The sequence below is a fragment of the Pangasianodon hypophthalmus genome, chromosome 17 (assembly GCF_027358585.1).
Source record: "Pangasianodon hypophthalmus isolate fPanHyp1 chromosome 17, fPanHyp1.pri, whole genome shotgun sequence".
Lineage (NCBI taxonomy): Eukaryota > Metazoa > Chordata > Actinopteri > Siluriformes > Pangasiidae > Pangasianodon > Pangasianodon hypophthalmus.
In genome coordinates, this window is record NC_069726.1 from 10344889 (window position 1) to 10372496 (window position 27608).

The 27608-nt window shown below is 38.2% G+C and overlaps 1 protein-coding gene across 3 annotated transcripts in view; it reads right to left on the bottom strand.

The window, feature by feature from the left end:
- rxfp2a (relaxin family peptide receptor 2a) overlaps positions 1-23809 on the bottom strand; it is a 56867-nt gene extending 33058 nt beyond the window's left edge. Inside the window, exons 1-5 of one of the 3 annotated variants that reach the window (XM_053241051.1) lie at positions 23504-23809; positions 4208-4351; positions 2287-2410; positions 1860-1965; positions 1313-1384 (exon numbers count right to left, since the gene is read on the bottom strand). In XM_053241051.1, coding sequence (XP_053097026.1) covers positions 1313-1384; positions 1860-1965; positions 2287-2410; positions 4208-4231 — 326 coding nt within the window. In that variant the 5' untranslated portion in view covers positions 4232-4351; positions 23504-23809. Of the gene's footprint in view, positions 1-1312; positions 1385-1859; positions 1966-2286; positions 2411-2587; positions 2674-4207; positions 4352-23503 lie in introns of those variants that run through there. The other 2 variants (XM_026941631.3, XM_026941636.3) reach the window with 2 other exon arrangements.
- Between the last annotated feature and the right edge of the window lie 3799 nt (positions 23810-27608).

Here is a 27608-nt window from a genome sequence, read left to right on the forward strand (position 1 = left end):
TTTCTTTTCTCACTGTCTTAATGCTTTCCTCTTTGGATGTCTAGACATAAGTCCTAAGGTTGGGTCATTGAGTGGTGGATCAAAGGGGATCAATGCCTCCTAGAAGAAAATACACACAGAGACATACCAGTGGGAAGTCGGAGCATGGAATGATTTTTTGGCTTTCCTGCATTCAAGCTATAAAGTGGGGGAAAAAAACAAGGATGCCTCCATGTTTGTCTTTTGTTGGCAACAAGCTAGCCAGCTAACTATAATGAGCGATGTATACGTTCCTCCTCTGCAATGTATTTAATTGGTTAGTATAGCGTGATATATGATGTCAGTGAGAGAGCCCTGTGTTGTGTCATTGAACTTGCTATTTGCAGTAAAGAGAAGACATAAACGAACATTTACTGTCCTGTGTTATCCCTGATTGTGTTATTTCCTCTGAGTATAACCCAAGTGTAACTCATTCAAAGGTAAGAATTGCTAATTTGTGCACATCCATGTGGATTTGACATTTGGATTTGGATTTGACACTTGGTAAAACTTGGAGGAACTCAGAGTTGTAGAGATGATCCCAAATTCCCAAGTAATTTTGAATTTAGAGGGTATTGTCTTTAGTTTTTCCTGGTCAGAGGTTAGGAATTACAAGTTACAACCTCTAGTCAAATGCAGCATTAATGAGTCATCTGGTCTTCTTCCAGTCTTCAACTGTGTAGTTTCCGTGTGTCTGTGCCCGAGATAGCCTCAGATTCTTGTTCTTGGCTGACAGGAGAGGAACCTGATGTGGTCTTCTGCTGTTGTAGCCCATCCACCTCAAGATCTGATGTATTGTGTGTTCTGAGATGCTTTTCTGCTCACCTCGGTTGTAAAGAGTGCTTATTTGAGTACTAGACTTCCTGTCAGCTCAAACAAGTCTGGTCATTCACTGATCTCTCTCATCAACAGGTGTTTCAGCCTGCAGACCCTCCGCTCACAGGATGTTATTTTTGTTTTTCACAACATTTTGTGTAATCTCTAGAGACCGTTGGGTATTGAGCTTGACCTGTATCTGCATGATTTTATGAATTGTGCTGCTGCCACATGATTGAATGATTGGATAACTGCATAAATGAGCAGGTGGAAAGTGGACGGTGAGTGTATGCTTTTAGTGGAGCCTACAAAGCACTTCTCGATAATTCACTCTGTATAAGGGTGTCTCCCAAATGCTGTAAATGTAAATGTAAATAAATCTTCTCCGTAGACAACACATCATCAACACATCTTTGACTACAGTGACTACTACAAGTACTTTGATTTAATGCTGAGATGAATGCTTATGGACACTCACAGTCGCTGCAGGTCAGTATATTTAGAGAAGACAACATCAGGAAGCTCTCTCAGGTCATTGCTCTTCAGGGACCTGAATCATAAAGATGCTCACAATAAACATCCTTTGAACATACTTAGTAGTGTTCAACTTTATAGTAAACAATTGAGAAGTAGCTCTCAAAGTTTCTTCCTCATGTCATCTCAGGGAGTGTTCTGACAAATCTACATCTACATGCAGATTTCTGTAAACTGCTTTACAGAATAGTATAGCACTTTTAACCATAGACAGTGTCTATTGTTGAAAGTGCTATACAAATAAAATTGAACTGAACTGAACTGAATATCATTCCCAAATAGATAACACAACGCATCTGGATTAGAGCGCCTGCCAAATGGCATACATGTCAATGTAAGGCATAAATGTTCTCATCCAGTTCCAAGCTGTGTAGCCAAAATAAGCAGGACAAAAAAACAAAACAAAAAATTGCATTCCTGTGGGACTTGTCCTTATTTTCTGCCACACAAAAGAAGAATCAAATGGTAATCTCTCTGAGAAGAGTACTTACAGCCAAGTCACGTTAGAGGAGAGAAGAGGCACGACACGCAAGTTCACCCCCACACATTCCACTTCTGTCTTGGTGCAGTCGCAGCTCTCTGGATATTGCTGAACAGCTAAAAGAAATCATTAGACACGTACATGCTTATAAGTTCAGGTTAATTTGTGGAACTGTATTCACAGCGATGAATACAAAAAGGCAGATCTGCTGCTGCTTTATCCCCACTGAACCAAAAAGTATTGTGATGCCCAACCATTTACACAGTAATGGTTTGTCAGCATACACAAAACATGCTTTAAGACAAAGTAAGTCCTACATCATATGAAAAAGACACGTGGGATGTGTTTTTCTGGGAAAATTCTAATTCATGTAAGACATAATATAGCATGTGATTTTAAACTATTCTTATCAGGAAAGTGTTATCCACATACATCACCTTTTTTGAAGCGAAAGAAACAGTGAAAGAGACATAAACATACAGCAGGCATCAGTGAGGTCTTGTGGTTCAGCTTTCTTTGTAATGGTGCGGTCAAATATGTCAGCCCATCCACTGTTATCACCTGAGGACAGAAAGCCACAGACATTTCAAATGAGCCAACAGGCATTTTAGTACGTATGAGTGTAGTCAAATGAGTAATTCAGGTTAATTGGTCAAGTTGAATAAATAAATGAGTCATTTTTCTCTTCTGGTTTTGTAACTAGAAGTTGCTATGGCACCCAGTACCACAAACCACAACCTGTTAGATGGAATTCAGGCAGAATTCAGTTCCAACCCTAACCCAAGGAAAGCCTATAAAGTAAAGCTTGTTTATCTGTGTGTTGAATTTGAGACAACTGAATTAATCAAGAAAATATCATTTGATAATTTCACTCACTTTCCTCATCAGCCACTTGATTACGAACACCTGCTCATTCATGCAATTATCCAATCAATAGCACAAGGCATAAAATCATGCAGATATAGGTCAATGTTTACATCAAATATTAGAACATTTTTAATCTCAGTAAGTTCTCAGTGGCATGGTTGTTGCTGCCAGTTGGGCTGTTTTGAGTATTTCAGAAACTTCTGATCACCTGCGATTTTCGTATACAACAGGCTCTATTTTTTTCCTCAAAAGGAAAAGGTATTCAGATCAATCACCTTCATCCTATGATAAAGCATTTCTAACCTGAAAAAATACATACAGTGAGCAGCAGCTCTGTAGGCAGAAATGTCTTGTTGAGAGAGGTCAGAGGAGAATGGACAGACTGGTTTGAGCTGACAGGAAGTCTAAGGTAACTCAAATAACCAGTTTTACAACAGTGGTGAGGAGAAAAGCATCTCAGAAAGCACAACACATTGAACCTTGAGGTAGATGGGATATAACAGCGGAAGATCACATCAGGTTCCACTTCTGTCAGCTGAGAATAGGAATACAGTGTTTCACTTAAACTCAACAGTTGAAGATTGGAAAAATGTTGATTAATCTTGATTTCTGCTGTGATGGTAGGATCAGAATTTGGCATCACCAGCATGAATCCAATGACCCAACTTGCCTTATGTCAACATTTCAGGTTGGTGATGGTGTAACGGTGTGGGGAATGTTTCTTTGGCACCCTTTGGGCCCCTTAATACCAATCTAGCATCGTTGGAATGCCACAGCTGTGTTGGTGGCCACATGCATCCCTTTATGACCACAATTTACCCATCTTATAATGGCTAATAGCAAATAATCGTTTCAAACTGGTTCTATGAACATGACAATGAGTTTGGTATACATTAACGTCCTCCCCGGTCACCAGATCTGAATAGAGCACCTTTGGAATGTGGTAGATTGGAAGATTTGTAGCAGGAATGTGCAGCTGAAAAATCTGTAGCAATTATGTGATGCAATCATGTCAACATGGACCAGAACCTCTAAGCAATGTTTCCAACACCTTGTGGAATCCATGCCAAGAATTGAAGTTGTTCTGAAAGCAAAGGGTGTCCTAGCCAGTATTAGTGTGGTGTTCCTAAAAAAGTGACCATAAAACCAGTCAATACACTTACTAAATTATTATATTTCACTGTGTGTTTACATATGTCTACGTGTTTCCCAATGCAGTATTATTATGACGTGAGGACTGGCAAACATAATGATTAAAAAAAAAGCCTTAAAGAGGGGAAGTGACAGGCACAGAGATAAAACTGTGAGAGAAACACATCAACTGAAAATTTGATAACATTCCTAAATAATAGTAGACTAACCAATACAGTGATATCCATATCAGCTGTCACAATTGTTTACCACTACTTGTTGCAGTCATAATAAAAATATTAAGACAAGTGACCTGATTCACTCTATGAATATTTATGCCCCTAACATGTGCATACTTACCACAATGATCCTCATCTGCTCCATTCTTGCAGTCCCTGTGCCCGTTGCATTGGAGCACCTGTGGTAGGCACACACTCGTATTCCCACAGGGAAACTGGCCGAGTGGGCAGCCCTCCATCATCGCCCTGCTGGCAAGCACGGAGACTATTTCAAAGAAAAGAAAGAACAGTAAAATATGAAAAATAAACAAAACATAGAACCTATGAATCCGAGCTACAACAGATACAAAAAGTCTAAACACCTCTGTTAAAATGGCAGGTTTTTGTGAAGTAAAAGGAAGACACTAAGATAAATCATGTCAGATCTTTTCCCACCTTTAATGTGCAATTGCAAAGTATACAAATAAAGTGAAAAACAATCAGAAACTTTATAGGGAAAAAAAATAAAAAAATAAAGAACTTACAATAACCTAGTTGTATAAGTGTGCACACCTATACTAATACTTTGTTGAGGCACCTTTTGTTGTTTTATTACACCACTCAGTCTTTTTGGGTAAGAGTCTATCAGCATGGCACATCTTTACATGGCAATATTTTCCCATTTTTCCAAAACCATTCTATGATCTGTCAAATTGTGAGGGTATCTCCTGTGCACAGCCTGCTTCAGGTCACCCGACAGATTTTTAGCTGTATTCAGATCTGGGCTCTGGCTAGGCCATTCAAAAACATTGATCTTCTTTTGGTTAAGCTATTCCTGTTTGATTTAGATGTATGCTTTGGAAATTCCTTTTCATTTTCAGTTTACTATCAGACACCCGAATGTTTTGCACTAAAATCGGCTGGTATTTGTAGCTTTTCATGATTCCCTCTGCCTTGATAAAACCCATTATTTTGGCTGAAGAAAAGCAGCCCTAAACCATGATGCTGCCACCACCATAGAATTGGTGTATATAGAATTATTATACCTTTTGGAATTGGTCTCATCAGACCATAACACATTTTGCCAAATGGTTTGGGGTGATTTAGTTGGGCTTGGATGTTTTATGTGAGAAAGGGCTTGCGTCTAGCCACCCCATAGCCCAGACATGAGAAGAATATGAGAGATTGCTGCAGAGAGTAATCAGCACTTGTCAGATATTCCTGCCGCTCCTTTAATGTTGCCGTTGGTCTCTTGGCATCCTCCCTGGTAAGTATTTCTCTTGTCGCTTTGTAAATTTTGGAGGGAAGTCCTGTTCTTGGTAATGTCACTGTGGTGCTCCATTTTCTCCACTTGCTGATGATGGCGTTCAAGGTGTTCTATGGTCTAATGTTTTGGAATTGTTTTCGGACCTCTCTCCTGATCGGTACCTTTCGACAGTGAGACCCTGTACAGGCTTTGTCAGCTCTTTGCAGACCATTGCTTCAGCAGTCAGATGAAACCAAGAAGTTGTCAAGAAAATCCTACAGAAACAGCTGGTCCTTACTTGGGGTTAATCAGAATAATTTCATTGATGACAGCTGTATGATAATTACTTTTGAACATGAGATTGAATGTTATTGGTTTACTCTGAACACAGCCACTTCCCCAATTATAAAAGGGTGTGCACACTTATGCAACCAGGTTTAGCTTTTTCCCCTATTTCCCTAAAATGTTTCTGATTATTTTTCATTTAATTTTTATACTTTGTAATTTCACATTGAGGGTGGGAAAATGATTCTGACATGATTTATCTTCGTTTAAATTTTTTCATCACAAAAACTTTCTTTCTTTCTTTCTTTCTTTATTTATTTATAAAGCACTTTCACACAACTACCGGTTGATCCAAAGTGCTGTACAATACAGCTGAAAAAAAAAACAAATAAGAAACCACAAAACATCAAAACACAATTTAGCAATACAATTGACATGGCTAGATAAAAGCTACTGACGAAAGATGTTTTTTTAAGCAGGTATTTAAATACTGGCAAAGAGGACGCAGCTCTAACAGAAACTGGTAATTTGTTCCATAGACTAGGACCGGCAACAGCGAAGGCTCGATCACCTCTGCAATGGAACCTCAATCTAGGGACAGAGAGGAGACCAAGATTACTGGATCCTAGGGACCTATTTGGTTTATGAGTAGAGATTGCCTCAGAGAGATATGATGGGGCTTGATTATGCAGAGATTTAAAAACAAAAGTTAAAATTTTAAAAATAATTCTAAATTTGACTGGTAACCAGTTTAGTGAACTAAGAATGGGCGAGATGTGTTCGAACCTCCGTCTGCCTGTCAGCAACCTTGCAGCAGCATTTTGGACCATCTGTAAACACATTATAGAGGACTGACTTATACCATAGTATAGTGAATTACAGTAATCTAAACGAGATAGAACAAACAAATGAATAATCTGTTCAAACTGTTTTACAGAGAGTAAAGATTTGATTTTTGATAGTGGAAGAAACTTGATTTGACCACTGCACTAATTTGTTTCTCAAAACCCAGGTTGCAGTCAAAAAGAACACCAAGATTTTTAGCACAGGGTGTAAAGTAAAGTAAAAACTTGCCATTTTAACAGGGGAATGTTAATGTTAACTTTTTATATCCACTGTATGACAGACACTTTTGCATGAATGAAATATAACCACCATTACTGCCAGTCCAGGCTCATTAGCATTTGCTGTGACATCTTTTTAAAACTGATATTCCCACCTAAGGCTTGTGTCTAGCTGCCAATCACACCATGAACCTAACCAAGCTAATGAGCCTCCTATGCACTGGTTACAGATAGGGCAGTTATCAGTACAATAGACTTCAGTGCAATATTAAAAACATATGAATTCATTGCGCTAATTATTATCATTAACTAAAACTACAAACCACTTTGTCCTGGTCAGCAATGGTCAACAGGGGCTCTGGAGCCCATCCCATGAACACTGAGCACATGAACATTGAGAATTCACTCCCAGTGGGATGCCAGTCTATCGCAGGGCACCTCGCAGACACCTACTCACACCCTCATTCACATCTACAGGCAATTTATTGTAGCCAATCCTCCTACTTGTGCTTGCAAAGCGGGGGGAAACTGGAGAACATCCATGGTGAGAAAGTCCACGAAAATAGAAAAAGAGCTCAGGTTTAAACTGGGGACCCTGGACCTGTGATGCAACAGCACTACACATTATCCCTACAGAACCACACATCATAAATTATATTGTGCTGATGCCAATGTCAAATTAATTTTTTTATCCACTTGCAACATATCCAGCTAGTTGGCAGGGCTGTTAACAAAATGGAAGGCTTGGTTGCTCATGGTGTCAGGCTGGACTTGGCTGATAATTACAGCTATTCACTGCCATATTTCACAAAATATACACCTGAAAGGGGAAATCAAGATTCATATATCTACAGTATATGTGATGAGGAATGCAGGGTCATGAAATATTATATTATATTAATATTATGTAACAAAATAATTAAGTCATTAATTTTGTATAAGTAGGATTGATACCATTACAGTATATTTAGGAAAGTAAATAGTAAATCTTCAGTAAATATGGCAACTGGCTACTAAATGTGAACACAATTAAGTGGCTGGTGAACCCTAAAGTATTTTTAATTTTATTTGTTAGTAAAAAGTTTTTCCCTGGTTATGCATTGGAATGCATTACAATTCACTCTACAAATTTTAGGTGGCCACGTGTTTCTTGAACCACCATGTAGCTTGGGTGATCAGATCACAATGTGTCCCTTAGAGCAGCTTTTTTTCTAATACTATTTTGCTATTGTTATTAAGAACTTGAATTAGAGAATCATAAATGACCCAATCATTTACTATTTTATATAATGTGTTTAATAAAAGGGTGCCCCCTGCCTAGTATTGTTCCTTTTTGCTTTCCATCAAGTTTTAAAAATAAGCTGCTCTACCTCAAACAAGAACTTCATGATATACAATAAAAGTCTTTTTTGGGAAAGATTCAGAGATACTGACATTGCTAACAAGCAAATCCTAGCAGGTAGAGAGAAAAAACAGAATTTTACCACAAAAATCCTAGCATACTGTATGTTGGTGGACATTTTTAGATGTGTGCCAAACAACAGTAAGAAAACAGAGAGGCAAGTCTGGTGTGACTGCTAGTTAATAATATGAAGCACCTACATTTTTTACTGACCAAAGAGAACACATTCCCACCAACTTGTTTTCCTATTGGCTCAAGACAAGACCAAAGCTTATGAATTTACAGGTCAGAATTTACCTAGATAAAGTCAGTACAAACCAACACTAACCGCTACCAAAAGCAAATGCCTCAGATCCTGTCCGTTCCCCTTTGTGAACAGTCATTTCTGCCTGGTGAAGTTTGTTTGTGTTTGGTCTGACCACTCCTTCATCTGAAAAAACTGAAAAGTATAGTTTACAGGTGTCTCACGTCCCACTAGAGATGTTGGCATCTCTGGTGATTAGGTCACGAATAAAGCTGCATTAAAATTCAGCAAATGACATTTTGCAGAGCTGGGATATAGTCCTCAGGAGGAAAACAGCAATTTAAGTGTCTAGTGAAAAACTTCACCATTTGTGCAAAGGCTTTGTGCTTTGATTTATTGGAAGTTCTACATGGCTCACACAGGACAGGAGTTCCCAGACTAGGAGTCTTTGATTTACTTTTTTATTTTATTCATTTATTTTCCAAATTAAATCCCATACATTTACACTAATCAAACTATTATTGTGTACTAGCTTTTGACAAAGGTTGTGAAGATCACTTTTCCCACTAGCCTGGTAATTCAGGGCAAGGAATATTTATTAGATTTTTAATCAGATATAATATACTGCAAATCTACCTGTTAACCTTCACCCGAAAAAGACTGAGAAAAATGAGTTTAATATGTCTGTCTTTTCCTATGCCCAAACACTGCGGGTAAGTTTCAAGTCTTTTCGTGCAGTTTTTGTGCAGTCGTAGTTGGGATGGGAATTTTTCTGAAAACTGCCACCTCCTGAAACCTCCCCACAAGCTTTGGTGAGCTGCTCTTTAAAGCTCCACATGAAAGCTGCAAGACCAATTAATGTTGATGAAAAAGTGCTAAATTCACATAACTGCATGTTTTCATATAAATATATGTATACACCTCGTTCGAAATGTGTTTCAACAATTGCCAAAGTAACAGGTGAAAGCACAAAACTTCCGAGACCACTTGCTTACTCCCTAACTCTAGGTAGCTAAAATACACCATAAACAACAAAAGTATCATGCCAGCTAAGATATATCAAATGTCATTTTGCAGAACATGGACTGGATAAGAAAAATGCACACACCAGAAGTGACCAGGCATGATGCTATTGTTGTCTACAATGTATTTTAGTCCCCTGACTCAATAATTATTGTTATGCTGACTTTTGACGCAGTTAAAACAGATGCAGAGATTGGCTTCATGTGTCTCGGAGGAAGCACGTTTGCCCCACCTTCCCTAGTTGATAGCTGTTGTGTGATGGGGAGAGTAAGCTAGCAGGAGGGAATTGGCAAGACCAAATTGGGGCAGGGGGAATGGATAAAGCTATGAGGAATACAGTTTAGTCTGTGACTAACCTTTATATGGTGGTGTCATATTAATACCATAATATTCGCCTGCTCTTCTCACACTTCACATGTTGGGGTTAATTTTGAATAATGATATATTTAAATAGTCTTTTTTTAATGTTATTATGCCACAAGCCCTGCAGTAACTGGCGTAATGAAAAGATTTCTAAATTATTTTCAAAGCACTGTGGTTGACTTGGAATTGTAGAATATATGCAGAAATATTAAAGTCAACAAGGTAATGAAATAATCAAGCCAAAAGCAAAAGCAAAAGAAAAAGGCTGCTTTTTATATACAGAGGATAATTAGTTGTGTGTCATAGGCTCTCCACGACGCAAAGCTTATGCAGGATAAAAAAATATATATCTGGCAATATCTTCAAAGTGTTGTGGACCATGTGCAATTGTTGAAAGCTCATGCCACTGCAGGAAAAAGACACAATCCAATTATAGCCCACACTGTGATGCAATAACCTATCCAACTGCAACCAAGCAGGCAGCTTGTTCTTGGATACCGGTGGTGTTTAGCACTATAATATACCCGAGAAAGAACATGATCTTGAAAAAAACAACAAAAAAACTTTTTTTCTATATGACATTATTCACATATGTGGCTTGTGCAAATAGGCTTGTGATTCCAGCCTAGTCATTAAACTTTCACTGAACAGAATCATAATGTTCTCAAAAATATCACAGACATGCAGCTTGGCATTTAAGCCAAACCCGTCCCCCTCTCCCCTCTCCCCTCCACACACACACATACACACACACACACACACACACAAAGGAAAACAGACAGATACCATCAAACACACCCCAAAACTAACTCTCCAGTTCAGAGACAGTGATTCTGCATCAGTTACTTATTAAACCAGGCTTCAGTTATGGGTGGAAAATCATGCTCTAAAAACATTTACTGTACCTAATTAAATATCAGATTCATAATAATTTGGCAAATGTAGTAAGTAATGTTACAGTGTGACAATGACCCAAATTCAAACAAGCATCCCTACACTGAGAAATATCTTCAAACCCATAGAACGGCCACAAGAGCAACAATGCAAACACTGCAGACCAGACACATCAGAAGCAGATATAAATGGCCTCATTCATGAAGGATTGTTTAGCCTACAGTGTGCATCACACATGCTGATATCTGGCATGAGAATAAAGCAGCCAAAACCAATCTAGCAAAATGCCCTGATGATTAACCAACAGAGAGAAACTCCATCTATTTAATAGAAAAGACCAGGATTGGTACTGACCTTTGGCAGTGTTCCTTTGCACTGTTGTTTTATTTCCTCGCATCAGCATAAACATTAGCAAATGAAACACTCTACAAAGCTTTTTATGTCCTAAACATTTCCCTGCAAGTTACAGTGAAACAGCTTTGTTAACCTCAAGCTTAATTATTTTTCATTTCTCTTTGAATTAAGAAGACAAGAACGAGTCTCTCTCTCGCTCGCTCTCTCTCTCTCTCCCTCTCACCCACACACACTATACTGTATGGCTAACACAAGAAGACCTGATGCTATATAGTGAACACTTTCTGGGATACTGCATCCTTAGGAAAGCACTGCTGCTAAATGCTTCAAATGTTTTTGAAAGGGAACCACATCCATGCCTGAAAAAGCACACACCAGAAAGCACCCACAAAATTATAGGATTATATGATTGCCTTTTAACATAATTAAAAAAATTTTTTTTTTTAAAAAATGACACAAGACATCTGTAATGATTACTCAGGACATTTCCCCTCCCTGCCAACAGAGGTCATACTCACCAGAACACCAGCACAACCACAGCCCTCTCACTTCCTGTTTATATTTCCTGTTTCTACTCTATATAAAGTGTTAATGTAAATGAGTTTGAGTATGTTCTGAGTGCTAATCTTGTATTTGCCTTTACGTGTTCTGACCCTTGCTACGTTTTGGATTTGTTCTATGGGCAACCTTCTGGCACTGTTTTATTATTGATATTGTGCCTGATTTTGGACCTTATTTTAGACTCTGTTTGTCTGTGTGTTTTTTATTAAAACATCCACACATGGATCTTCATCCTGTGTCTGAGTCTGCCCTGTTACAACACCCTTAATTAAATACAAGATGAATTATTTCTTTCTTAAATTCTTAAACTCTGTGTAAAACACTACTGATTAATTGCAGTTTTGCTGCTAACAATGTATTTATAAAAACATTGTATTTTTATTTTTTGTCACTACTATACTTTCTACGTGGCTTCTACCCCAATAACTGCTATGTCCATATATGGTATAAGCTTATCTGCTGAATACTGTGTGTCACTGGTATGTTATGTTTACATTAACAGCATTTTTATTATTATATTGTTATTTTTTTTGCACTACCTGATACATCTGACATTACACTAGAACTGTGTACTAGTCGGCGCTGCACCGTCTCTTACTGTGCCTATTGTCCTGTTTTAGTACTTATTGTACTGTCTTGTGCTGTTTGCACATGCTTGCACATGTGCACTTGATGTAGTCCTGTGAAGGTCTTATTTAGTTCTGCGTAGTCTCATATAGTTCTGTGTTGTTTTATGTAGCACCATGGTCCTGAAGGAACCTTGTTTCATTTCACTCTGTACCGCACCAGCTGTATATGTTTGAAATGACAGTAATTGTTTTGACTAACTTGACCTGACTTGAATCAGACCATGATCTGTTCTGGTGCTTTTAAATGCCACACACAGTAGCCAGATCATTCAAAATTCCACACTATTCTCTCTTCTTAAAGAAGGATGACCAAATGGACTGATTTAATTTCTGCATTATTAATTTATGACATTTAAGAGGAAGCTATAGCTCTGCATTCAATTTATCTTTGTTATTAAAGTCACTGTCTCATTCACTCACCCTCAACATGACTAACACTGACAGTACATCTTCTAAATAGACATACCAGGAAGAAATTAAATTAGTTTCCAATACATTTTGAGTCTACAAAAATAAATAATTTAACAAGGAAAAGAAGGAAAAGTTGAACCATTGGTGCCAAAATAGATTGTCCTGCCAGTTACTTATAACAATAACAATGTACTGTAATTGGTCAGTGTTATACAACTACTGGTAATACCCATGCTACTCTCAGAAAAGACATTGCAAAAATAATTTATATGTTTATACATTTATTAAATGTTGATATCATATTGCCCAGTCCTACTTGTGGTGTTTTAGATCATTTAAAGGAATGCTTCAGCATTTTTCCAACTCAATCTACTATATCAGTGATTAGAGGAAATAATTTTGACACATATTCCAATACTGTCAAAATTACTTGAAACTCATTTAAAATAAATGTATAAGGGCAGTTGTTATTGCAGTTAATAACTGCTTATGCAAAAAGTTAATTAAGCATATACCACATTGCTGTTGAATTCTCAATTATGGTCAGAAGGTGATGATTAATTTTCTATAACAGCAGCTTTGACAGTAGTTCCAGCTGCAAGGCAAATCACATTGGAAATGGTATTTTTATACTGTGGTATAAAAGGAATAAAAAACTTCGGAACTTCAGGATGCACCACACTACACTGTATTTTCCTATAAATGTGTGCTGTATTTCTTACTTAAAATCTGTATAATTTGTTCTCTTAGAGAGATTTTTGGTTACCAGCATACATAATACAAAACATTAGAGACAAAGTTATTGTATTGTTCCGATGTTGTAAAGTTGGATAAAACTATACTATATTCCACATCTATATTTAGCAGAGGAAAATTCTATAGGACTAAGTAAACTGGGTCAGTGATAGTTTCAACTACACAAATTAATTACTGTATTTTTAAATTCTGTACAGATATTACAATTGTTGGTATTAACTTGGTAAATAGACATACACTCACCATCCACTTTATTAGGAATCTAATCAGCTAATCATGTGGCAGCAGCGCAGATACAGGTCAAGAGCTTCAGTTAATGTTCACATCAAACATCAGAATGAAGAAAAAGTGTGATCTGTGACTTTGATCGTGGCACGGATGTTGGTGGCAGAAGGGCTGCTTTGAGTATTTCAGAAACTGCTGATCTCCTGGGATTTTCACACACAACAGTCTCTTGGGTTTACACAGCATGGTGCGAAAAACAAGAAACATCTTGTGTGCAGAGGCTCTGCAGGCTGAAACACCTTGTTGATGAGAGAGATCAGAGGAGAATGACCAGACTGGTCTGAGCTGACAGGAAGTCTGTAGTAAATCAAATAAGCACTTTTTACAACCGTGGTGAGCAGAAAAGCATCTCAGAAACACAACACATCAAACCTTGAGGTGGATGAGCTACAACAGCAGAAGACCACATCAAGTTTCTCTCCTGTCAGCCAAGAACAAGAATCTGAGGCTATCAAGGGCACAGACTCACTGAAACTGGACAGTCAAAGACTGTTTTTTTTTTTCTAATCTCCAACTGTCCAGTTTCAAGCATTGGAGTATCAACTCTGGCGATTTTTTTTGTGACAGACAGCAGAATGTAATTTATACACATCAGCATACTTTGCTGCCTGTTGGCTGTTAATGCATTGTACTTATTGATATAAATGATAGCTAACAGCTGTCAAAATGTCCTTGTGAGTGCAACCTTAAACAATAAGTGCTTAGTAGTTTCAGGAAAAATATATCCTTTTGTTAGTCTAAATAGTCCATGCTCTATAAATACAATAAAGCTAAACTCTGTTAAAGAGGAGGTTTTATGTATTTATGTACTTACACTCAGCAGTTTAGAAAGTCAGGGAATATTTACTTGTAGCTCTAAGGGAACGTGGTACAGAGCTGATCAGTGTCTTCATGTAGGAGGGAGCTGTTTTGTGTTCAATCTAGTAAGGGCAGCTACAGGAAGCCAATGGAGGGAACACAGCAAGAGGATGATGTGGGAGCTCTTTGGGAGGTCTGATGGTACACATGGACAAAATAAAAACATACTGTAGAAGAACCTGCTAATGCTGATGCCCACTGTATCCTTAGCTGCAGGCTACAAGCTTTTGCACACTACAGAACTTTTGAGATTTTATTGAAGTGTTGATAAACTTTGACCTAAGTCTAACTGGTGCACTGCAAATCCTGCCTGTCTTGTTTTGTGTGGAAGCCAAGACAAATTGGAGAAGGTGTACTTGAGATGCTCCATTGCTCTCACACATACACACAGTCCAGGGGGTGACAAATTTTAGTATCAGATTGTTCTAAAATATCAGATAGTATCAGATAGTATCAACTGTTCTAAGTGGCCCAGCAAAGGTACAATCTGGCAAATGGTGTAGTGTAACTCTACAGCCAATGCATATTACAGTAAGTAGCACAATAAATAATTTCTTTTAGATCGAAATGTACTTGTAAATAAAAAATGTTGACTTTTCATGACAACTAAAGCTAACGTGCTTGTTAGTGAGAAATTTAATAGAGTAACTTACTTTTAATACTTCTGTAGTTTTGAGGTTTAATGGTTTATTTAACAGCAGTTTAAGATGTGTATACACAACAGTCTATATAGTAAACAAAGTAAATTAATACTATGTCTATTTTTCAAAGCAGAACAGACTAGTTGCACATTGTCTAGGACTATACTGGGAAAAGTCTTATTATTTTTTTGCTTTAAAGGAAACTTATCACTTTGATAGCCCTGTGTAACAAATGTGAAAGTGTCTTTGGGACTGTTCTATCTATCTATCTATCTATCTATCTATCTACCTATCTACCTATCTATCTATTTATCTATCTATCGCTCTCCTGCCTGTACCTGAAGGAATTTCTCTCACAGTTACTTTGTTATCCTTTAAAGCTAAATAACATTTAAATTCAAACCCTGCACTGTTGCATAGTGAATTCCATCATGTCCAGTGCTGTGTGAAAGAGCACATTTGGTGCCATGGGTGGCATTGAATCACTATTCAATTCCACTCAGCTAGTTTATAGCAAGATGCAGCCCCTAGTATAGACAGAATAAGGATACTTTTGAACTGCCAAAGCAGTTTCTTTTTGTTGTCATCAATTCTCACAATTTATTTATTACATTTTAGGACATTTGTGAAAGAACTACTCAGGCAAACTACAGTATGTCTTTTAATACTGCTTCTCCACTGGAATCTTTTGTGAAGATCTATGTACATCACAAATTGTACATCAAATTCCTCTGCAGGAATATACACACTAAACAGGACTTTTGTGACACTGCATTTTTTTTAATGCTACAGAAGTAGCACTTGGCCATATAAAATAGAATATAGTTTATTTCCATACATTTATTAGATTGTTAGGAGTCTTTTTATTAGAATAAAACTAATTGGCATATCAGCCAAGGCCGCTGGAACATCGGGGCCAGCTGGCATTTGACCCGGCACTTTTCACACTACTGGGGTGATGAACCAGCACTTCAGGTAATAACAGACAGGTCTGACTTGGTTGAAAAACACACTTCCAGTTCAGCTGGGTGGTGGGACATTCCTCCTAAAGGGGATCTGCTATGAGCGATAAAGTGTTAACTGTGCTTGGGTGCTCACTGGCCCTCAGTAATCATGTGTTGAATCAGTATTGCTAATGTTTCAATATTTTAAGTGAAATATGCACATATTCTGTATTCTGAATCGATTACTGGAACATTCCAATGACATTCTTCAAATAAAGTAAGTAAGGCTTGCTGGGAAAATGTTTAACGAAACAGAGTTACTACAGTGACAAACAGCCATATGTCTTCAATTTTTTTAAACACATTTTAGAATTAATCTAACTTTGTGAACTAATTTTTTCCGTGTAGGGTCGAAACAAACTACTCTGACGTTCATTAAAAGGTGTGTTGTGCCCTGTTATTGTATTATAATTAGACCCTGGCTCCATATAGTGCTAAAAGCAAAATACATAGTTAGTCTGTATGTTTTTATAGACAAATGACAGATGTACCTTTTCTCTCAGACAAAAAGATGATGAGAGACCAGCATCCTAGGATCTGGGTTCCCAGGAAACAGACAGGTATGCATGTAGCATCAGTTTAAGCACCAGCCAGCAGTGGTTTTCAATCTGTTATTTGCCTGTCTCTGAAACACCTCAGTAACTTGCCGATTTATGCGTTTTGCTTGAAATTATATAAATACAACTAACACAATTGTTTTAATTGCCTAGTCAAAGTCAGTTTTTATTCAGTAAGATCACAGCATCCATCTTATTTGTTTTTAAGGACGAAAAGACATTTACCAATAGGGACATATCCGTGACTTTTAATGCATTTAAAACATGCTGTCTCTTTAAATATTTTGAGTAATGTACTTTTACATGTTCTATAATTTTCCATAGAAGTGAAATGTAACTGAGTTAACCCTGGTATAGTATAAGGAAGAAAACACTGAGACATTGTGGGTTCTTTACTGTTTAATAAAATTAATTTGAAGAATATTTTGCAGTATTTGTTGTGGCACATGATGTCTAGTTTAAATGTCATTAATATCTCAAATTTTATTAAATATCATCAAAAGCACCACATTTTGCCCCACCATTTTTGGAGTAGTGGTGCCACCCCTGATATCAGCAATATTAATGTCCTCTACACCGTTCACTTGTTTTGTCACGAGTCTTCATTTAATAAAATGTTGTTGTTTCAGCTGCTCCCCTCAGGGGTCACCACAACAGATCATTCATCTGCATATTTGATGTGGCACATTTTTTAACGCTGCATGCCCTTCCTGACACAAGCCTCCCCAATTTTTATCCAGGCTTGGGACTGGCACTGAGAGCGCACTGTTGCATGCAACCCTAGTGGCTGGGGTTGGCTCCCTGGCCAGGAATCAAACCCGGGCCGCAGCAGTGAGAGCGCTGTGGCCTAACCACTAGTCCTCCAGGGACCCTTTAATAAAATCCATTAACATATTTTTCTTGTTACTTCAGCCTTATTGTACTTTGTCACGAGCTTTTTAACAGCTCAGACCATTTCCACTATTTAACAGAGGCACACATTATGTGCCTAATGCAGAGGATTCATGCATTTAATAGTCAGTCCCAAGCAGAGTTTGCATGATGAGTTACAGCCTTAGAAACCTGAACATTAATGTCAGACACATATTATAGGTGCAAATTTGAGGCTGCATCAAGTCCTGAGCCTCCCCGAGTACATACATCTGTTCCAGTGACTGTTCCAATCAGTGTACATAAATCTTGTGAGATCAAAAACCCAAGAACAACTTCCTGCCATTTAAATCTTTTTCCGTGTTACTCCTTCCATCATGCTGTTTGGCCTCTGTGTGCATTGCAGTTGACCTAGATGAAGCTTAACATTATGATCAGCCTCACTCACTTCATTAATTAGACTTCACTAATGGTTTGTTGAAAAGCTCCTACGGCGTGTTAACCCTGCCCTGTTAAAAGCTGCACTGCTGTAGTCAGTACAAAATTTCAGCAGAGGCGTCGCACCAAATTTGTCTCAATGACTTTTAAAGAAGTATGCACTTAACATGTATGTCTCAATGACCACAGCATTACCAAGAATGTTGAACAGACTGAAGCTAATTCTTGTGGATGCAGGTAATGCAACCTTTTTAACAAACACTATTCTCTGAACTGCTGCCATATTTTCCATCATGTCATGTTTTCAGTTACTCAACATAAAGTGTCTGAGTAAGGTGTGGGCCTTGATGGCCCACCAGAACTGCTTCAATGCACCTTGGCACAGATTCTACAAGTCTGTGGAACTGTACTGGAGGGATTAGCACCATGCCTCCAAAAGATAGTTCCTCAGCTGCTGTTTTGATGATGGTGTTGGAGTGCTGTATAACACATTAGTGAATATGTGTTCAACTCAGTTGAGATCTAGCATAAAAATCCCCATTTTTGTCCAGTTTGGTCATTCGGCATATCCTATGCAGCCGCTACCTCTCTCCTGTCACACAAAGGCTACCAACTTGGGAGGGTAAAATGCTAGCATGTGCTTCCTTCTCCATGACATGTGAAGCTAGCCACAGCATATTTTTGAACTGCTGCTCATGCTGCATCACACGCTCGGGGAAAAGCAATAACTGACCTTTTCCAATGCCCACAATAGATTAGTGTTGCTGTTATCGACACGGGAGAGAGTATGCCATCCCTCACACCCAGAGAGCACAGCCAATTTTGCTTCTTTGGCTCCCAGCAGTGGATGGCTGTGGCATTATCCTGATTCGACCTCGCTATCCCCTGATGATAGGGTAGATGGTTTTCTGTTGCATCACTCAGGAGCCCCACTGGTCCAATTTTTACATGAAGGGCATACATGTTTTAAAGCTTTATATAAAAATCAGCTATTTCAACTGATGACTACTACAAGTCACATACAGGAAGCAAAAAATAATATATACAGCCTTAAAAATAGTCAAATTACAGCCAAGTTGTAGGTCATAATTACAATGAAACGAACAAACAAAAAAAAACCACAATGTAGTAAAAAAAAATACAATGTTGTAACAGTATATGTTGCTGATATGTTAGATTTCAAATCTGCCTCTGTAGTCATTACTGGAAAAAATATGAAAATACTTTCAAAACAGCACAGATGTAGTTAGGTTCAGAATGGGTACTTTGAAAAAAAAATACAAAGCCAAATCAAAAACCTCTTTTTCAGAGCTTCGGTGGAACTGTAGTTTGGGAATATCATGATCTCTCTGAGGGAGGCAATCTCGTAATTCTGTTTACCTCAGAACACACTGTATTCCTAGATCATTTTCAGCTAAGAGTTGTTATAATTAAATGACTCATTTTATGTGATTCTATTCAGAGGTTGACGATTCCATAATATCTGTTTCTATTGGAAGTTTAAATGAGCTTATTTACCACCCGAGTAGATCATACTGGTTTTGCAGAAAAAGAAACATTTCAGGTACACATCTTTACAGTGAGCATAGTATGAGGTTCCGTCTGAAACAGCACACCACCCTGCCATAGTTTCTCAAAAACATACAGAACAGAGTTAGCATAGCCTACTAGTTTGACACAGCTATATGTGGTTTCAGTTTTCACCTTGGCTACTTGGTGGTTCTTTCTGTCGGTTATTTCACATGAGCGTGGCACCGGAATGTCAGTGTACAAAATACGGGTATGCCAAAATCTTACTCCTCAGCAGATTCTGACTCTTCTTTGCATGTACAGGCAGACTACATGCATATTCATGATTTCTGCTGATTCATTTGTATAATAGTAAATAACATTTACTACACAGAAACACCAGTACAGCAATAAAAGCTCAACAAAGACCATGACAATGGATGTTAATATTATCTATCAGATTTAAAATTTTTATGTGATTGGAGTGTTCAGTAGACTGAACACAGAGTGTTCATGTCTATGGAGCATTGAATAGACATGTATTAATTCTTGTCATAATTAGATTACATTCTTTCCATGTCTCATTTTATGAGATTTTGGAACTGTCATTTAGAACATCTACACTTTCAGCGCCCGAACAACAAGGTGAGGTGTACATAGCTGTCTAGGTTAGAAACTTACATTGGTATTTTGACACCTGCTGAAAATAACAATTTTAATTCTAGAAATGTTTGGAAATATAATTTTACCTCTATCAAAGAGACTGTACTGACATATCTATAAGATAAATAAGTCATTTGGCAATACAAATAAAATGAACAGGAAAGAAGGATTGGTCAAGGAAAGGAAAATTTATAGTGAATTTCACCTACTATAAGTGAATTTTATGGGTTTTTACTGTACTAATTTAATTTACTCTAATGATGTTTTAGTACATTAGTGGTTTTGTTCTTTTTCAGGACATACCAAATTGTTGTATTGGCAATACTCAATGCTTGTGCAATGGCTCTGATCTATTTTCCATCTTTTCTCAGTGTCAAAATGGCTTGCTTTCCTCTCAGAGACAGCTCTCTGGTCTTCACGTTGGTTTATCCTTTTTGACAACAAATGCAGTGTTCACAGGCAAAACCCAGGGCTCAGACAAAGAGTAGACATTCAGAGCTGTTAATTGTTTAAACAATCAATCTAACAGGGCAGTGTGTGGGTTCCATGTTCCAAAAGGTGCCATGTTCCAAGTTGTTTAACACATCTAGAAATTCTGTTCTATCATCTCATATTCATCTTTTGATCTCAAACCCAAATGACTTCAGTGTATAGCAAAAACAAAAGAATTGGCCTTGCCGCTCCAGCACTTTCTGAGGGGACTGTGCAATGAATGTGCAATTCACTATGTTTTTTCTTCTTTTGGCCCAGCCTTTACCCTGTTAATTTTATTTGTATTGCACTATGACTTATTTGTCTTATAGATAATCAGTATAATCTTTTTGAGAGAAGTAAGTGATATTGCCATTGCCATTGCTAAAATTACACTTCCCTTAGAAATACTCCCTGTTGCACCTGCAGTCACTTTCTATGGTGTGACCTACAGACTAAGAAATGTCAGCAAAATAATTCTGATGTGGATCAGACCTTACAAACTAGAGATTGTGGTTTTGTGTGTGTGTGTGTGTGTGTGTTAGGGAGGGAGGGTGATTTGGGGAGGCAATTTTGCCATGTTTCAGACTAATTCTGACAGTATTTATGTTTCTGACTGTAGAGCAGATTTATGCCTTACCTTGCTGTTCAGGATGATGAGAGAGTCTGAATGACAGTTCCAAAATTTCATAAAAAGAAACAGGAAAGGCACGTAATCTAACAACAACAACAACAACAATTAATGACGTCATGCCCCCTGTTCTCAGTGGTTCTGCCAGACATGGGAATTAAAGTTTAAGTAATTAGATACTTTAAGTACACTTTATTGTCTGTTTAACACCGTTAGTGATTGGATTTGTCTGAAGACAGGGAAAAATAAAAAATGATCCTGTGTAACGATCTCACAATATTTAGCCTATCTACACCGATCAGCTATAACATAAAAAACCACTGACATGTGACATTGATTAACATTGAATAACATTGATTATCTCGTTACAATGGCACCTGACAAGGGGTTGGATATATTAAGCAGCAAGTGAACAGTCAGTCAAAAGTTGATGTGTTGGAAGCAGAAAAAATTGGCAAGCATAAGGATCTCTGCGACTTTAACAAGGGCCAAATTGTGATGGCTAGACAGCTGGGTCAGAGCATCTCCTAAACGGCAGGTCTTGTGGGGTGTTCCCCATATGCAGTGGTTAGTACCTATCAAAACTGGTCCAAGGAAGGACAACCGGCAAACCCGGCAACAGGGTCAAAGGTGCCCAAGGCTCACTGATGCGTGTGGGGAGCGAAGGCTAGCCCATCTGGTCCGATCCCACAGAAGAGCTAATGTAGCACAAATTGCTGAAAAAAGTTCATGCTGGCTATGATAGAAATGTGTCAGAACACACAGTGCATCACAGCTTGCTGCGTATAGCTAGCTGCAGACAGGTCAGAGTGTCCATGCTGACCCCTGTCCACTGCCAAAACTGCCTACAATGGGCACGTGAGCATTAGACCTGGACCATGGAGCAATGGAAGAAAGTGGCCTGGTCTGATGTATCACGTTTTCTTTTACATTATGTGGATGTGAGTGTCGCTTACCTGGGGAAGAGATGGCACAAGATGCACTATGGGAAAAAGACAAGCTGGCGAGGCAGTGTGATTCTCTGGGTAATGTTCTGCTGGGAAACCTTGGGTCCTGGCATTCATGTGGATGTTACTTTGACACGTACCACCTACCTAAACATTGTTGCAGACCAGGTACACCCCTTCATGGCAACGGTATTCCCTAATGGCAGTGGCCTCTTTCAGCAGGATAATGCGCCCTGCCACGCTGCAAAAACTGTTCAGGAATGGTTTGATGAACATGACAAAGAGTTCAAGATGTTGACTTGGCCTCCAAATTCCCCAGATCTCAATCTGATCGAGCACCTGTAAGATGTCCTGGACAAACAAGTCTGATCCATTGATGCCCTACCTCGAAACTTACAGTACTTAAAGGATCTGCTGCTACCGTCTTGGTGCCGGATACCACAGCACACCTTTGGTGGTTTTGTGGAGTCCATGCCTCAATGAGTTGGAGTTGTTTTGGGGGCACAAGGGGGACCCACACAATATTAGGCAGGTGGTTTTAATGTTACGGCTGATTGGTGTATATGACATGCAACTTACCAAGTGCCATTCCAGCCACATCACAATTTTAAGTCCGAAAGATAAAAGGAACATTTACTGTCATGATTGGCATATACAAACAACAAGTCCCGACTACAGTCCGTGCATGACACAGTGCCAAGCGCATACACGAGAAGGGGAGTGGGGTAGTCTGCACAACACAGCCTTACAAGTAGCTGTTAAAAATGAACTAGGCTAATTTATACTCACCACTAAGGGATTTAAAGGCTGTGTTGATGTGATGATGGATTGAAATATAGAAATATATTTTAACCCAAACCTACATCCCTCCCAGTATGGATCAGAAGTTCTTGAAACAATGAGATTACTTAGGTGACACTAATTAACCCTTCTTAACTAGCTTGATATTATTATTATTATTATTATTATTATTAACAACAACAAAACCAACAACAACAATAATAACAGCAGCAACAACAAAATCAACAACAATAACAACAATAATAATAATAATAATAATAATAATAAACAAAACCTGGAAAACTAGTGTACTTCATGTAGAGTTAGCTACACACGCTAACTCTCGAGTTCTCTTACCAGACACATAATATACAGTAAATATAAGTTTAAAGTAACAAGACAAATTTTAAAAAAGATATCCTACCATTTATTTCTCGAGCTCTGAATGCACATCCTAAATTCATTAATCACTTATTTTGAATTTTGCTGTTTACTCCCAAACGAGATACAATAACAAACACCAAACAGACGAAAGGTAGCCTGGACTTTTACCTTGAGGTGCCATTAAGCTGAGCTGAAGCCGCAGGATGAACACGGCTAAGTGTGAGCCACTGAGTCTGCCGCTGCTCCTCATCGCGCTCTCCCGCTTTCACTCTGCTCACGCGCTCCTGCAACTCTCGCGCTCAGCGCGCGGGTATAGCGGAAAAAGCTGTTTTCCCATGTTTCACTTCCAGTGAGAAGGAACTGAAGAGAAATTAAGGCAGTCAGTGTTATATATCCGGCGTAGAGCGCGCAGAGGCTTGAAATGAATCACGGCGAGCCGTTTTGTGCTCGCGACTCCGCCTTCATTTAGTTCCATCATTGACGAGTTGCAGAAGGTTGGGAAATACAAATACAGTATTTAAATACAGGCTGTCTGGATACTTTAGGTGCTGTTTTGGCTCTACACTAAAATCTATAGCTTCTCTATTCCATGAGACCAGACCCTGAGCAAGTCTATGAACACATTCTCTTTCACATTGTTTTCATGCCCTTTGGCACTGTTTGACTGGTGAAAGGGATTTCTTTCTGACTAAGTATGGCCAGTGAAGCTGGAGCTCATGGAGGTGTACCAGTGCACATGGAGCACCTCAGCACACTGACAGCTCCTGGAATGTCAGTAATAGCATGTGTGTCCAAGGCCTGGAAGGGATCACAACCTTAGGTCAATAATCTTCTTCATCCATCATCAAGTGTCTCATCAGGGCCAAGACAAAAGGGATACACACTCAAGCAAAAATACAACTTTGTCTCAAGTGTCTGTGCTCTTGCTGTGTTATCACTCCATCACACTGGTGTAGGGCTGCAACAGTTTATTATTTTACAATCTAAATACTCTGACAATTTTTGGAATTTAATGATCTGATGTTTTGGGATAATTGATGAATTTAATGATTATTGCCTATTTATTTATTTATTTACTTTGTTACAGTAGACATCAACCCATTATTATCATTATTATTATTATTGGTAGCAGTAGTAGTAGTAGTGGTAGTAGTAGCAGTAGTAGTAACTATTAATTATAATATTTATTATTGGCTTCTTATAATTATTAGCCTATTTGACTGGTCCTATCCAAACTTAATAACTCAAAAGCAAATATATATTTATAGGCCTATAAATAATTTCATCTTGGGCCTCATATGTTCTGTTGCCATGAAATGTCGGGAATGAAAAGCTCTATGGCTGCAATAAACAACCAAAATATTATTGCACAAATTTAAATAATAAACCTAATATTTGAATCCTTTGATTGTTAGGTGGGGTGATCTAAAGGGTAATAAATCAGTAACAAACACATTTATGTACAGCTAAACATAGCAGACTTCATTAAACTATTCAGCTAGTATTGTAATTTTTCTACTTTCACTGAATCATGACAAAAGTATCAAGATTTTTTCATTATGTAATAATAACGCTGACTAGTATAGTCCATATTTCACTCTGATGTGTTCTCCTTTTAAAGGTCTGCATAACACCGATGTGCTGCTCTGAAAAGCATCTTCGTTTTGCATAGACTGCATTGCATTACGCTTGTACTTCTGAGTTTAATCTGTGCAGAATGCCTTCTGAGCTTTTAGGTCATCTTCAATCAGGGATTTTAGACTGATTTTAGACTCCTGCAGAGCTTGCTGATGCTGCATTGTAGCCCACTTGATGGGTGCAGTGGCTGAAAGCGGCTTTTGTCCCCACATCTTTTTTCTTTCTGCGTCCTGCCTCCCAGCACCAGTGGATACAGCAATGCAGCAGCAACAAGCTATGCAGGAGTCTAAAATGGCAATGAGAGAACAATGGCAATAACATCTTAAAGCTGGGGAAATTTTTCACTCAGAAGTAAATGCATGACGTAATGCAGTCTATGCAGAAGGTACCAAAGCCCCAGCATACCTAAAGCCCTACATACCAAGCTCACTCAAGATGAAAATGTTGGCATTGATAGGCCTTTTTGGTGATGGCTACTCTGTGCTCAGTACGTGTGAGGTTAGCAGTAACCCCTAGGAATCTGAAGTTGTTGACCCTCTCTACTATGTCTCCTCCCATGTAAATCGGTGCATGAACCTTATCCTGTTTCCTGAAATTGTTCACCAGCTCCTTAGTCTTATTGACATTGAGAGACAGGTTGTTGTCCTGGTACCATTCTGCCAGGAGCCTCACCTCCTCTCTGTAGGCCATCTTATCATTATTGGTGATCAGGCCCACAACAGTGGTTATCATCAGTGAACTTAATTATAGTGTTGGAGCTGTGAATGGCCACAAAGTCATATGTGAACAAGGAATACAGCACTGGGCTAAAACACTTCCCTGTGGAGTACCAGTGTTGAGGATCAGTGGGGAGGAACTATTTCTGCCAAACTGCACCTGATGGGGTCCAGTTACACAATATCACAATGAGTAACAATACCTATAAATATAAACATAAAAATGTATTTTCCATGAAAACAGTTTTAGGCTCATTTAAGCTTGAAGCATATAACACGTATATTATAAATAAAATGGAGTTAATAAAGCAGTTTCTTGTTAAAGTTAATGAACTGTGCATTTTAAGGGATATGATAAGGCTATGATATAGAGGTCACTTGTTTCGGTAGGAACTACCAGACAGTAATGTTGTTTTCATGAGTAATTCATGCATGTTCCTGAAAAGTGTTTTACAAAGGAAATTTTGCCAGCAAAAAGTTTCATTTTTCAGATAGCCTAAACCTTTAACATTTGCATAAATTGTATAGAGTCAGAAATATGTCACTCAGATAATTTATTCTGTATTTGTATAATAAATTCCCTAATGCTATCAGTTTCACAGAAATGTCATTAGACAACAGAAACACCTACAGTGAGGGGAAGTACATATTCAGATACTCTTGTTTTTGTTATTTAATATAATTCCAGTGCATTCAAATTTACACACATAATATATTTTGAGTTTTTCTTTTTACTTATACAGTAAATATGGAAAAAATATGTATTTATAAGCATTAACAAAGATCTTTGTAAAGACCAGAAGTGATAGGGGGAAAAAAAAGTAATCCACAAATTACCAACATTACTACTTTGTTGCAAAGCTGTTATTGGCAATTACAGCTTAGATACATACTGTATACAGTGCCATGTAAAAGTATTCAATCTTCTTAAAAGTCATCAGATTTATCTGGATTAAAAATAACACGTACACAGATTGTTCCAGCCAGTATTTTTTTATTACTGAAAACAAATAATAATATAATAATAAATTTTCAAGTAGTGACACAGAGTCAGTGGGATACAAGATCTTGACTCTGATTTTGCTCCATCCATTCTCCCTTCTATTATGACAAAAAGCCCAGGTTGACAAGAAGCCCATGAAAAGCATCCCCAGAGCATGCTGCCACCACCATATTTTACTGTAGGGATGGTTTAACTGATGGTATGGCCTGCGTTAGGTTTGCATCACACATAGTTCTTTTAAACTTCTCTCAAACAAATATCTTGATCTTGGTCTCATCACACCAGAAAACTTGACTGGGTCACTCTTTTGCTTTCATATGGCTGTTCTTGAGCAAGAGTTTCTTTCTAGCCACCCTCTCATACAGTCCTCAATTATGCAGAGCTCTTGAAATGGTTGTCTGGTGCACCTTCACTCCATTCTCAGCCACTGTACTCTGTGACTCTTCAGAGGGACTGTTGGCCTCACTGCGGCTTCCCAAAGTAGTCTCTGTCTTGTTTTTGTGCAGAGTTTTGAGGGAGGGCCTTGGGTGGTGTGACGCAGCTTCCACATCCTCACTATTGATACAACAGCACTTACTAGGATGTCTAACCTCTTAGACATAATTTACACCCTGTGCCTGACTTATGAAATTCTATTATCTTATCTTTAACTTTCTTAGAAAGCTTCTTAGTCCATTTTCACTCCATTCCTTCAGACTGACAATCTCTTCAATGACAGTTAAACCTAGGTGGTTTTTGTTCAGAAAATGGGGGCTGTTTTAATATTTCATAGGTGAAAGCCAATTATTAAGTCAACCGTGTCCTTGTTAAGGCAATAACTGTCACCTACAGCTTCTGGAACCTGGGGATTAAAAACTAATGCAAGCAGCATTTTTCAGTTTTTGATTTTCTTTGAAATACTTGCTAATCAATAATT